Source organism: Saccopteryx leptura, chromosome 1 (assembly GCF_036850995.1).
Source record: "Saccopteryx leptura isolate mSacLep1 chromosome 1, mSacLep1_pri_phased_curated, whole genome shotgun sequence".
In the NCBI taxonomy this organism is placed as follows: Eukaryota; Metazoa; Chordata; class Mammalia; order Chiroptera; family Emballonuridae; genus Saccopteryx; species Saccopteryx leptura.
Genome location: NC_089503.1, coordinates 141,651,848 through 141,666,149, shown reverse-complemented (window position 1 = coordinate 141,666,149; position 14,302 = coordinate 141,651,848). Strand labels below are relative to the sequence as shown.

General features: G+C 38.6%; 1 protein-coding gene across 9 annotated transcripts in view; it reads right to left on the bottom strand.

The window, feature by feature from the left end:
- MAST4 (microtubule associated serine/threonine kinase family member 4) overlaps window positions 1-14,302 on the bottom strand; it is a 610,913-nt gene that overhangs the window by 106,889 nt on the left and 489,722 nt on the right. For all 9 annotated transcript variants that reach the window (XM_066376307.1, XM_066376251.1, XM_066376317.1 and 6 more), the window contains one exon: window positions 3,067-3,155. In XM_066376307.1, coding sequence (XP_066232404.1) covers window positions 3,067-3,155 — 89 coding nt within the window. The remainder of the gene's footprint in view (window positions 1-3,066; window positions 3,156-14,302) is intronic.

Here is a 14,302-nt window from a genome sequence, read left to right as displayed (position 1 = left end):
TCTGTCTCTCGTTTCTCACGAAGACATTTAGGACCCCTCACCTGGCATTCTGTGTACCAAACGCATGACAGAGAATGTAGCAACAGGAAGGAAGAAGTAAAAGGCATGATGAGTGAAGACACCCTTCACATTATCGAGACCCAAGGACTGGCTCTTTCCTTCATTTACATTTTCTTCTTTTTATACTGAGACAGGAATCTACCAGACTGTGATAAATGCCATTTGTCACAAAAAGTCTGACAGACTTCTACAGCTTCTGAGTAACAACCTGTTGGCTCAGGAACATGAGGGAAAATACTCTCAGACCCTGAAAGGAGGGCCCCTCTTGCCCGTTCGCTCTTCTGATTAAATACTAAAATTGTGCTTGAAGGGAAAAGAATTCAAGCTAGTCTACCCAGAGAAAAGAAAAATAATTAAAAGGATCATTAAAGTCTTAACCACATTTTCTCTAATCTCTATATGAGAACTGAAGACAATCACAGTAAGACAAGACTAATCACAAGACACATGAAGTGTGGTACAATTACTAAAGAATGCCACAAAGGGGTGTAGGATTAATTTTTTAATCCCTATTGAGTTATATGGAGCACCTTATGCACTGAGCACCTCGTATATACTGTTGAGCACTGTGCTAGAAGAAAGTAACAATGAAAAACATAGAATTCGGCCCCCGGGAAGTTAGGTGGCCTTGCCTGACCCCCTGTCAGCTTTCACTATCATGACAATGATGTAACATAAATCTGCAAAGTATAAATGGTAGCAATATAAATAGTTGTGTGCACATCACACAGCTTTGGAAATATATTACCAACTGCTTATCCCTCTCCCCAATTATACCGCTCACACCTCTCAAGGGTTAACTACTCTCATGAAATGGGTTTTTTTAAGTCAGCATGTTTTCCTTTATAGTCTTACTACAAACATATTTACACATATACATATTCTGTGTATATGTTTGTATGTATCCCTAAACAAAATCTTCTGTGTAGCATCATGTTAGCCTTACATGAGTGGTTTAAGTAATATTCTTTTGTAACTGGCTTTTGTTGCCCCAAACTATCTTTGCGTTCTGATGTAGATTTGGGCCAGGCTAGTTTGTGTTCTTCCATGTGCACAGGTTCTGTGGATGACTATACCACAATTCATTTCTCCAGCTACCAATTAATAAATATCGCATCAGATGTTTAGCTACTGCATACAATGCTGTCATGAGCAGTCCAGAACACGACTTCTTATGTATTTGTGCACAAGTTTCTCTAAAGTTTTACCTGGGAGCAGCACTTCTGGACCTTAGTAGTCTTGCTATGGTATCACAATTTTACCGATTTGTCTTTTACCTTTTATTACTATGCCATTTTTATTACTATAAATAAAATAAAATTTTATTCCAAAGGGGCAACTACATCTGTCTCTTCCTTCTCCCCAAACATGTTGCAATAATGCCCACTCATAAGTTGAGAGACACCCCCCCCCACACCCTCGCAAGCAAAGAGATTTCTGAGGAAGAATCACAGCTCTCTTTTCAAATATGAAACCAACATCATCTGAAAGCCCATTAGTGTTAAGTTACAGGTTTCACAAACAGTATAATAGAGGAAGAGCTTAATTGCTCATTCTTTCAATCCATTATCCTTCACAATCTTGAAGACATCTTCCTAAAACACAGATCTTCCTCAAAATCCTTGAAAGGCACTTAAAGTCAAAACTTCTACTCTCTGACTTTCATTTCTCTTTCTACCTGTATGTTCTCTTACAATCAAGAACACACTGCGTGCTAGCCACATGCTGGGAATTCCCCTTCTCTCACTCCATTTCTACCTGTCAGTGACTTGTTCATCTTTCAACATCTTGAGCAAGTAGCTCCTTCAAACTCTCCCAGACTTTCCTGATTGGAATCAACCCTTCTCTTCTTTATATCATCTTGGATAGAACTTTAAAAAATACACACACACACACACACACACACACACACACACACACACACACTATACAAAGCAGTCATCATTACAGTTTTTGTAATATGGTTTTACCTTCCTTATAATTAGTACTTGAGCCCAAGGGCCTCATCTCTTGAATCTTTATTGCCCCTACAATAATTATGGATGAAATAGATAATTATATATGCCACCGACAGGTAAAACTTTAGATAAACTCACATATACATACAAGAGAAGACATGTTCTAGACGGCTCATAGCAGCACTGTTTGTAATAGCTAATGTATGAGATCAGCTCATCTTTAGGGAGAAAAAATGTTGAATAGTTCTGATGGAATACAGGCTATGCAACCCCACAATACATCATCTTGGCATATAGAGTATTTTAAGTTGAAGGAATGTGAGAGAGGGTGCGTGCAAGAAGAACTTTCTGACCTGCCCTAAAGCAGGTCATAAAACCCTCATGTGAAAGGTACTCTCCTTACATCTAAGGATAAGAGACACAGGAATCTGAATGAGCAGGCCTTGCTAAGTTTCCCCCACTTTACCACAACTAGCTCACCTCTGCCCTATCACATTTTTGTATAACTTTATACTCTTCATCAAACCTAGTGTAAACACTAGGTTTAACTATTTCTTTGGGTCTTTATTTCCTTATGAAAGCTCCCATTTCACATGAAACTTATATTAAATAAGTGTGTATGCTTTCCTCTTGTTAATCTGATTACTGGATTCCCAGTGGAGAACTTAGAAGGGGAGAGGAAAAAGGTATTTTCTTCCCCTCCAGTTCTTTCACACTAATCCTCTTCATAAGCACCAACATGTCTGCATTCCCCAAAGGTAACCCTAATATGCAAACATGTCTTGCCTCACCCACACATTTAGAAATTAAGAAAGATATAATTGAAAAAGGACGCCACATAAAAATAAGTTCTCAACATTAAAGTCCGAACACTGAAAGAGGATAAGGATTTGGGGCTAACGTCAGAAAGAACAACTTAGTGATATGCTGATAGGAAAGCCAAGCCAACAAGATATAAAAATAACAACTGAACTTCAACATGCCTGGATTATCATGAACAGCTAGCAAAAGGAAATAAAACAAAACTCAAGGAAAGATAACTAGTTACCTGCATGAGCCGAGAGAGGTGAGTGCGGTCGAGGCAACGCCGATGACTGCCCATTGCCTATCAAGCTTTTCCGGTTGCTTGTTCGGCAACTGTCAGAAAAGGAAAGGAAAAAAAATGTTTTAAAAAGACAATATAGAACTAAATTAATAGCAATAATAATTCAGGTGTATTCAACACAGGCATAAACTAGAGATTAAACAACCTATCTGCTTGTATGATTATACAAATTTTTGCAAGTTAATACGTACTCACTAATATGTGAGGGTTGGATGCCTCTTGAATATTAGAAAATAGAAAGTATTCAGATAGTATAACATCATCAATATTCCTCACCACCACTGAAGCTATAATCAAATGTCTTCTTTCAGCTCTTGACTGCAAATACGTGACACGCCATACATATAAGTGATAAATTAAGGATTCAAATCAGCAAACCACAGGTAGCATCTTTGTTGACATGAAATTTCTAATACAAAATTACATGCAATGAAGCGCAATGACATTAATCTTACAATGCTGCACTAATTAAAAATCTAATTATTTAGACAAATTTTATATTTGTGCCTTTTGTCAATAGAACAGCCGATGCCTACGATAAATGTATTTTACTACTCATTCATTTTTCATCTTGAACACTGCATTCAAATTCCTTATTAAGGTAAATATTTCACAATCATAAAAATAGATTCCAGTATGTATGAAAATAACAGTGAAGGCCCTTTTTCACAGGCACACCATCCACTGTTTCTGTCCTGGTACTTGGTGAGTAGAAATAAGTTGCTACATATGGGCACAGGGCAGCTATTTTTTTCCTCTTTCTGCTAGTAGAAAGTTACAGAATGGCTAATTTTATTCCAAAGTATCTTTCACAGCCTCAAAGAATAAGACAAATGCAAAACTGGTTGATGGTACAGTGGATATTATTTTCACTTGCTTTTCTTCCATACAGGTGGACACTTCATTCTCTACTATCAGGGAATTAGAAAAGAATAATGAAAACCAGCAGGTTACCGCACTGAATTCACCTACAGTAAGATTCATGGCACTCCGATTCCACTCGCCCACACTTGGGCTGCCCTCAATCACCATGAAAGGGCTACTGTAATGTCTTCTTAATTCAGAATATACCTCTGTCAGAGCAGGTTCTTGAAAACAGAAAATTTCACTTGACTTCTAAATTAGGTATAGTGGATATATCTGAGAGTTTGTATAAATATTTGAAAGAAATATTTCTAAATATGCAAATAATACATTTCAAAACCAAACCCAATTTCTCCCAGCAATTTTGACTTGGAAACCAATCCTCTCTCTTAGATATTTGCTGCTTAATATCATTTGTCAGCATGCCCACATTTATAATTCCTTAAGGTCAGGCTGCATTTTCTTTTCCTTACTGGAGTAATCAACACCCCCTGGCATTATCTGCGAGTATAATTAAGATCACATTTATTCAGCCTTAAAGAAGCTATTAAATAAGAATAGACCCTTGATACTTAATTATGAAGGTGGACTGAGATATTATCAACTCATCTGTCAAGAACTGTATTCAACCTATTAAATTCATAATTATTAAGTGAGATAATGTGATTGTTTTAAAAAGAAAGTATTAATTCAAATTAATGTCTCCTTTCATTTCAATACAGATATTTTAAATATATCAACTTGCTGGTGTTAATAAAAGAAATTAAAAATGACAGATTTATACCCTTGAAATCTCAGCAAAGTAATTTGTTAATTTGAGCAAATTAATTGAAATAGGGGTTAACTATCAAAAAATGGGTATTTGTATTATTTTTATATTTAGTATTTGCTCTACATCATTTATGAAGATTTTTCTTGACAATCAATTATTATTGATATACAGTTAGTAAATCAAATTAAAATGTAAATAAATAAAAATAGTAATCTGAGGAGTATCATAAATAGGGACGTCAATAAAATATGCTGACTTATTTAAACTTAAATTCAGAAAATATGTCTTAAAGAAAACTTTAAAATTGCATTTTTATAGGAGATAAAGAATTAGTACACTACCACAACAAGCAAAATAAATAGCCAACAATTTAGATTTATAACAAAGACAGACAAAAAATTTAACATTTCTATTATTTATTATAAAGTCTACCATAAAAGGGTAGGAAAGTATTGATTTCTAAAATGTGATTTTAAAAAAATCTCAGAAAGAAATGTCTAAATAAAACCTGAAAACAGAATATACTTGCTTGGTTTATATAAAAATACAAAAAAACTGTATATTACATTCATCCTGTGTTTGCCTTCTCTCTGTAAAGGCCTCTAATCTTCACAAATAGATGACTATAAATGCAATTTAGAGTGAAAAAATAGAATTCTTCATCTATGGATACATGAGCAAGTTAAAAGAAGTTAAAAACAAACTACTTAAGAATTTGAAAAGTTTACCATACTTGAGGTACTGGTAACATGTTACACTAAACCTTAGATAACTGGCATGTCCTATAGACCAGTAGTCCCCAACCTTTTTTGGGCCATGGACCGGTTTAATGTCAGAAAATATTTTCACGGACTGGCCTTTAGGGTGGGACGGACAAATGTATCATGTGACCGAGACAAGCATCAAGAATGAGTCTTAGACAGATGTAACAGAGGTTATCTGGTCATTTTTAAAAAATAAAACATCATTCAGACTTAAATATAAATAAAACGGAAATAATGTAAGTTATTTATTCTTTCTCTGCGGACCGGTACCAAATGGCCCATGGACTGGTACCGGTCCATGGCACGGGGGTTAGGGACCACTGCTATAGACAAATGCCACACAAAGCTGAAAGTATCTTCTCTACCCTCTGGATGGATCTCCAGCATGAAGCTAGAGACAGTATTAAAATGATAACGTACTTAGAACTTTCTTATCTCGCAACAACCAAACAGGAAGACGTTAAACATGAGATGCTCCTCAGTATGGCAATACAAGATCTTATAAAATACAGGCCAAGACAGATTTCCATGTGCACACAAAACAAATCTCTACACTCACAAAGTAGGGTCTTGGCCTCATACATGAATTTGTTGCTAACATTTTTAGGAGTAAAGGGTATTTTACACTGTATTTAACCTCAAAATATCTAGCTCTTAATATATTAACTTTTAAAATCCTGAGACCCTACTAACATATTCTGTAGGTAATTTTCCAGGGTTGGAGAAAGGGGCAGTCCTTCCATCTCAGTACTTCCTGTGTCTGAGGTCTCTGAGACTCACCTCATCTTATTGCTCTAGGCACCTGAGCCCCAATAAATGAATTCAAATTTGCATTTAATCTCACAGTAAGAAAATGCCAGGTAGACAGGACATAGGAGTATTTACTTCAAGGTTGCCTCAGCACCTGGCACTGTCCACAGTAATAATGACGCTGACGCGAAATGCTGAGGTGACCTCTGCTGTTATTTATTCATCCAGGCACCACACTCCTTTCTGCTGAGGAAAGGAGAAGTTTATGGCAGCCAAGTGAGGCAGCTCCTCAGGTGCTGGTGACAACACCATACTCGCCTGATCCATAACATGATAAAATAGTGGAAACATCACTACCTGGGTAAAATTAAGGTCCCTTTCCCTTCACCAGCATGACTAAGTTGATTCAGCCTTGCTTTTTCTCAGATAGTGTCACCCCCACAAGACAAACAAACAAACAAATCATGTGATGTCCTACCAAGTAAACAGTAACATCACTTCGACTGTAGCAGGAACCTATTCACATTTCCCCCCATTGATTTATGAGAAAGATAGGAAGGAGAGTAAGGGAGAGGGGGGGAGGGAGAGAGAGAACAATCAACTCGTTTCACTTAGTTGTTCCATTTAGTTGTGCACTCATTGTCTGCTTCTCTAACACGCCCTGAACGGGGGTCTAAATTGCAACCTCTGGTGTGCAAGGTCAATGCTTTATCCACTGAGTCACCTGGCCAGCGCAGAACTCTTAACTTTTTAATAATTCATCCTTGTCTAAGCATTTGAGCTTGTAAAGGTTCTTCTCCAGTTTTCAGCCTCAGGAAAAAAAATGTATATAATTCCCAAATGAAACTGAAAGACAATTATGAACTCAAGTTTCAGCTCAAGTTCATCTCAAAAAGCATTCTCTCCACTTCACTCTTTAAGAAGAAAAGGAAGCCATTCACCCTGCCCGTACTATGATCTGAAAGCCAAGTGCAGGGGGATCCACTTCCTACAAAGCACCTCCTCCTCCTCAGACCCCCAGCTGAACACCACACGGAGACACCTGCCCAGCCTGCGGATCACAGGCTCGGATTGTTCTCTCTACTTGGACAGCGACGCAATGATGGCACACTTAGTCTTTATTTGCAGATCTACCTGAGCCAGAGAAGACAGCCATATATACAACGTGAGACAAAGGCAAAGTGGTCTTTGCACTCAGTAGGACTTATGGTGTGCATAAACATTTCTTTTTACTTATTCTATTGGTTCCTCTTTGGTAAGATCCACCCACAAGCTAGGCACACACATGCAGCACACACAGTACAATAAATACATGGACCAGGGATCAGAGAAGAATGGGAAGGTACAAAGACAACGCCAGTACTTTAGAGTGGGCAGGGCTATCTGGCCCCTGGGGACTAGAAGGCAAGGTGGGCAGAGACAGAACACTCTGATTAAGAATGTCAGAGCTGGATGGGCATGGGGTAGAAATGCTTTCAGGCCCTATAAGGCCACCAGATGGAAGTGTTTTATTTGCCTGCATAGTTTTTTGGCTAAGGCAGGCACAGCGAGAGTTGAACAGGGCTGCACTCCTGCCCTTGAGTTTACCGGTCCCATTCACCAAAGCAGTTTCCCAAGGAGCTCCCCAATCTCCTAACTACTGCCAGCAGTGCCTTCTATTTACTGGGAAAATAAAGAGACGATCCTGCGTTTCATCATCTAAATCAGGCCTGGATCAGTGTGAAGGACAAAGAGGAATATGCTGAGGAAGGGAGGGGCACGTGGTGAACATATTTTTCCAAAGCACCTATGTTTATTTCTGCCTTGGCTGTCCTTAGGCTCAGGGCTCCAGAGGAAGACCTGAAAACGTTTCACATCTGGCTCTGTCACATCTGTCACGGCAGAAAAACCTGCTAATTATCTCCAACCAGGGCTGTAAAAGCCATGAGGCCCACCGGGCTGTGGCCTTTAGCAACTGTTGTGAGGAGCTGAAATCCAGCTTAATTTTAAATTACATTTATTTTGAGACATGAATACTGATCATGTCTGATCATGGCAAGACAAGCTGAGGAGGGGAAGCCCCAACAGACAGTAATTTCTAACATTCATAGCTGACTTGAAAGGTCAACATTCATTATGAAATCTGACTGGCCACACGATTGAGGGGCAGTGATCAAACCGTGAACTGCATAAGAAGAGCTCCGGTAATTCTCAAAAGCTAGGCTATAATTTATTAATTCATCTTGATGAAAAATTTGATAAATTTGCACAGGAGACCAATTATAGACCAAAGCTTAACTGGATATGAACATCTGCTAACTATTCCCTAATACCTTGATAGAATCTGAACATTTAAATGTTCCTTAAATAAAGAGGAAGGCCAAAGTGGAGGGAAACTGGGCAGGACCAGGAGCCAGCAACTGTCCAGCCAACGTGGTATCGCTGAATACACGTTACACGCCAGGCAGGCGTCTGTGTCTTTACCTGTACAATGAAGGGGTTGAGCCAGATTAGAGAAAGAGTCATGAACTTATATATACTTTTTGGTCAATGAAATTTTAAAAACATACAAAGTATAGAAAAGTAATCCAATAATTACCTCACTAACAGGAATGAGCTGTATCAACTTTTCACATACAGTGTGTCTGTAAAGTCATGGTGCACTTTTGACCAGTCACAGGAAAGCAACAAAAGACAATAGAAATGTGAAATCTGCACCAAATAAAAGGAAAACTCTCCCAGTGTCATACCTATTTAGTGCAGTTTGATGTGGGCTCACACACAGATTTTTTAGGGCTCCTTAGGTAGCTATCCTGTATAGCCTCTACAGACTCGTCACTGACTGATGGCCTACCAGAATAGGGTTTCTCCACCAAACTGCCGGTTTCCTTCAACTGCTTATCCCACCGAGTAATGTTATTCCTATGTGGTGTTGCTTCGTTATAAACGCGCCGATATTCATGTTGCACTTTGGTCACAGATTCAAATTTAGCGAGCCACAGAACACACTGAACTTTCCTCTGTATTGTCCACATCTCGACTGGCATGGCCGTGGGCTGCTCCGCTGTATACACAGTATTATGTCATCATCTACACATGCGCTCATGCTGCCACATCATCTACAAAAACTGAGAGGGTTTTCTTTTTAATTTGTGCAGATTTCACATTTCTATCATCTTTTGTTGCTTTCTTGTGACCAGTCAAATGTGCACCATGACTTTATGGACACACTGTATATATAACAGATAGGGAGAAATGGACTCAAGCATCCAAACCAACTTTCCACTCCCCAACTTGGCACCTACTAAAGGAACTGCAGGTTGTAGCTTTCCCATCCATTTTGGGTACCTTAGCATAGATACATGAATTCCTATGAACAACATTTATGTACGTGTTTACATTTTCACTCGTAGTGTCACATATCAGGGACAACTGGCAAAGGCCTGAAACTGTGCAAAAGAGATGAATGGCTTTCTTTTTAGTGGCTTGTTAGGCTATATAGTGAAATGCCCTGGAGGATTACCGCTTCTACAAGGGTGTATATTTTTCATTATTATTCTATTGACTAGGCTATTTAAAAACTCTTTAGGGGTAAAACTTAAGTTGTAGAAAACTAGTAGTAATGCAAATGATTCTTGTCCATATCAATGTAAATTAACTTGTATGGTACAGATCCAATCTATATCTGTAAGGTATTTTTCCCCACCGAGAAGGAAGGAAGAGGGCTCAGAGCTGCAAAGTGTGGAATAGTAAAGGCTTTATTGAGTACAGCACATCCTGACCGGCAAGGTTCCCTGGCCCCGAGGTAAGATGGAGGCCAGGGAAGTTGCAAGGATTAAACCACATGGGAGATATTAAAGGGATCCCTCTAGGGAAGTCGAGCTAACATGACTGGTGAAATCCCACTGGCTGGCAGACGGTCGCTTTTTTCCAAACAGTTCCTATGAAGCCTCTTTTGGCGCGCTTGGTTGTGAGCGGTCCTAGCCAAAGTCGTGGGTCTGAGTTCCCCAAGTGACCATCCCCCATTATCCACCGACCTTACAATATCCATTCCATGGAATGATGACCCCAAACAGTTAATATTTTTGTATATCAAGCTATGAATCAGTTTTGCATCTACTAGAAAATCCATTTCATCATTCCTGGTTGAAAAATAAATAAATAAATAAATAAATAAAAATATATATAAATACATCTGGTTTTCAAAATCTCTTTTGGACCTGTTTAAATATGTTATTGCTACCTCATCAATTAGTAACAGAAATAAAATCTTTGACACATGTTCATTTTGTACTTCTATGAGAATTATGCTGCTGGTGTTTATATAAATTATACTTTTATATATACTCTACATTATAGATATTCTGTAACTTACTTTTTTCACTCAACATTATATTTTTTAGATTTTACCATGGCAATATAAAAATGGGTCTAATTTATTCCTTTTTTAGATTGTTCATTTGAAACAAATTTTAGGATTTTAAATGTACTAAAATTATATATATCATAGACATTTATTTTTCCTTTTTGCAACATGAAATAACTAGGCCTCTGTGCATTTGCAAATGGGATAGCAAAGCCTTGAAAAATATCTCTGAGGTTGTATTTGAAAGAAAAAATATACTACACAACATACAGCAAATCTTCCTTAAAAATCTTATGTGGACACTTGCCCCCCAAAGCCTGCACATTCCTTCAGAGTCTGCCTCGCCCCTAACTCCCACTTCTACCTTCATAGGCACTGTCTTCTCCCAAAGTAACTTTTTGCCTTATGTAAATCCATCTACTCTTTCTCTGGGCTTCTGCAAGCCTACCAGCTCAGCCCCTGTCCCTGAACAGCACTTGGTGACCCCTGGCTGTGGGGGGTGAACCATCAGTTCTCTTGAGAAGGCCACAGAGAATTAAGCATTAATGTTTCTGTCTCTGACATATTCTGTTACTTATGTGAACTCAAGGCAATGCCCATGAAATCAAGGCTCCATCCAGCCTTTCATGAATTCATTCAACAAATTACTTTCTGAGTTCTAATACAAGCAAGTCCTTGCGTTATGAACAAGATAGGTTCTGTAGATTTGAAGATGTTTAAGTATTTAGATGCACGGAAAGGTATAAATAAATACTATGTTAACAGAAACATCTGTATTAGTTGCATTTAATAGGTAAATATACCTGTTCTAACTTACATACAAATTCAACTTAAGAACACATCTACAGAACCTATCTCATTTGTAACCTGGGGATTGCCTATACATGCAAGGCATTATCCTAAACCAGGGGTCGGGAACCTATGGCTCGCCAGCCAGATGTGGCTCTTTTGATGGCTGTATCTGGCTCACAGACAAATCTTTAATAAAAAAATAATAACGTTAAAAGTACAAAACATTCTCATGTATTACAATCCATTCATTTCCTACCACTCATGTTCATGGTTGCGGGTGGCTGGAGCCAATCACAGCTGTCCTCCGGGACAACACCAAATTTTTATTGGATAATGCGTAACATACACAGGTCATTGTATGGCTCTCATGGAATTACATTTTTAAATATGTGGCGTTCATGGCTCTCGCAGCCAAGAAGTTTCCCTACTACCCCTGTGCTATACAAAGAGAGTCCCTGCTGCCCTCAGGGGGCCTACATTCTGGAGGAGGATGCAGATAATAAAAACAACAAACCAGTACTATTTATAGCATGGGAGATGGTGATGAATGACACTGGAAGTATGAGAAATAGCGATGGAGAAAGATAATGCAGACAGTAGACATAGAGTGAAGATGTGAGAAATCACAATTCTAAACAGGGGGTCAGGAAATGCCTCACTGGGGAGGCAATGTATAAATAAGACCAGAAGGACAAGGGAGCGAGTGCGCAGTAAGAGCAAAGGCCCTGAAGCAGGCGCGCTGCAGGAACAGCAAGCAGGCCAGTATGGCGGGAGGGCCGTCAGCCAGAGGCACACAGCAAAAGCGGCCGCGGACGGAGGACAGGCACCGGCAGCTGGCAGCTTGCAGGCCACAGTATGAAGGCTGGTTTTTAGTCTGGGAGACAAGGGAAGCCTTGGGAAGGTTTTGAACATAATCTGACTTTGGTTTAAAGAGAACCATTCGGGCTGCTAGATTGAAATACCCAAAGAAGGAGGTAGGGAGATCAGTTAGGACATGAAGTTGATGAGCATCTTTAAATCACAGTCATCTCGTGTAATCCTACTTTAAAAAAATTTTTTAAAGAATTAATTCATACCAAAAAACTGGCCCCCAGGTTGAAAGCAAGCATATGCCAGTCCCTGCTCTTTGCATAGGCTCCAAGCAACTGGAGAAACAGCAGCGCGGCTACCGTGGTGACCACCCAGCCCAACTGCTTCAGGCCTCTGCGTATCGGCATCATTGTAATGACTCAGTTCACAGTTACCCGGGGCCTGTAATTATAAATGCTTATTATTGACATTATCGGCTTGATACTTGAACTTAACTTTTCCATTAGTACAAAAACTCATTTTTAAAGGCATTAATTATGAGAGAAATGAATGGTTGCTCTTACTATTTTCACCTCGGAGCAAACAAATTTAGGCACATTATATGTCTAGAAAAAGGGATAGGTCTCCAGCTTTCAAACACTCTGAGAAAAATCAGTAGGAAAAAAAATATGACTTTATACAGTACTTCTTAGAACTATATCTAATCTATTAAGAGAAACCCATAGTGAGTTCTGGCTCAATTTTCTGTCTTCCTAGAGAAAGAGAGAGATGGCTGAACATACAGATAATAGCAGGACACTATTCAAGGTAACAAATATACTATATATGGAACATCTATTTCTACATACAAAATATTATAGAAAGTAAGAAAATGAAGAAAACGTGTTTAAAGTATAAAAGTCAAAGTTTATCAAGTATAAAAGAGAGAAGACCGAGTCAGAGAACTGAATCACAGACAAGGCAGAGTCTGGAAGAGAGGCACAAAAGAAAATCTGTTGCCATCTAAAGTGTGAGATAAAATCTCATGCAGCTTTGAAACATATTTTCATAAATAATAAACACTAGAACTTTCTAACATAACTGTGCATGGCAAATTGTCCTTCCATTTCACAGGTTTTCCCTAATATGCCCTTAATTTCAGTGATCTGCCTGCCTGACACACACACAAAAAAACATTTTTTAAACCTATTTCTTCTCAGTTATTTCACTTTGTTGCTATTTCAAAGTGAGACATACTATCAGAGCTATTTCCATGTGGCTGACTTGGTGAGCTGTGATGTCATGTGTTGGCATGTGACCGATCGGTGGCTGACATTCACCAAGTTGCACCACAGTGATCCTGGCAGACAAAGCATCCACCGCAGGGTCACCCACTCATTCAGCAACCATAACTGAAAATTCCACAGAGAGATTACAATCTAATAGAGGGGATAAATCTTACAAGGGCAAAGATTATACTTTATATAATAGTGAATCTCAGGATAACCAGAAAAATACAGAAAATAAAAATGATTTGAATAGTCAGTAAATATATTTAAATGACTAAATATGGTCCCTGCCTCTAGGAAGTTTATGATTTAACTTGGAGGACAAATAGTTAATATACATGGCTAAACTGATCCAAGGTGGCACTGTAAGATAGTCGAATAGTATTAGATTACTCAAAGCCATGGAAAACTGAGAAAACAAACAGAGCTGACAAGTTTGTGGTACTGGGTATATGGTGTGAAACATCCTACTGGGAAAACCTATTTACACGTCAGTCTGAGTAAAATTATAGTGGGTTAATCAGTGGAATGAAGAGCGGGACATAATACCACAGCCAAAGTCAAGCAGGGGCTGAAAATGAGGTGAGATTTATAGCAGCATGCTAAGTTCAATTGATGAAAATGTTGGAAGTAAAAAGTAATTCAGGTGAGAAGGGTCTGAATATCTGTGATTATTTTTTTAGTGCAATTTATCTGCACCATGAATCATAGGAAGTACCAAGCCTGTACGCCTCCCCAGAAATTCTAAAACATTAAGGTAGGTCATCTATTTGAATGAGGACACTTAAGGGTAGAGAGAGTCAATAATGAGATG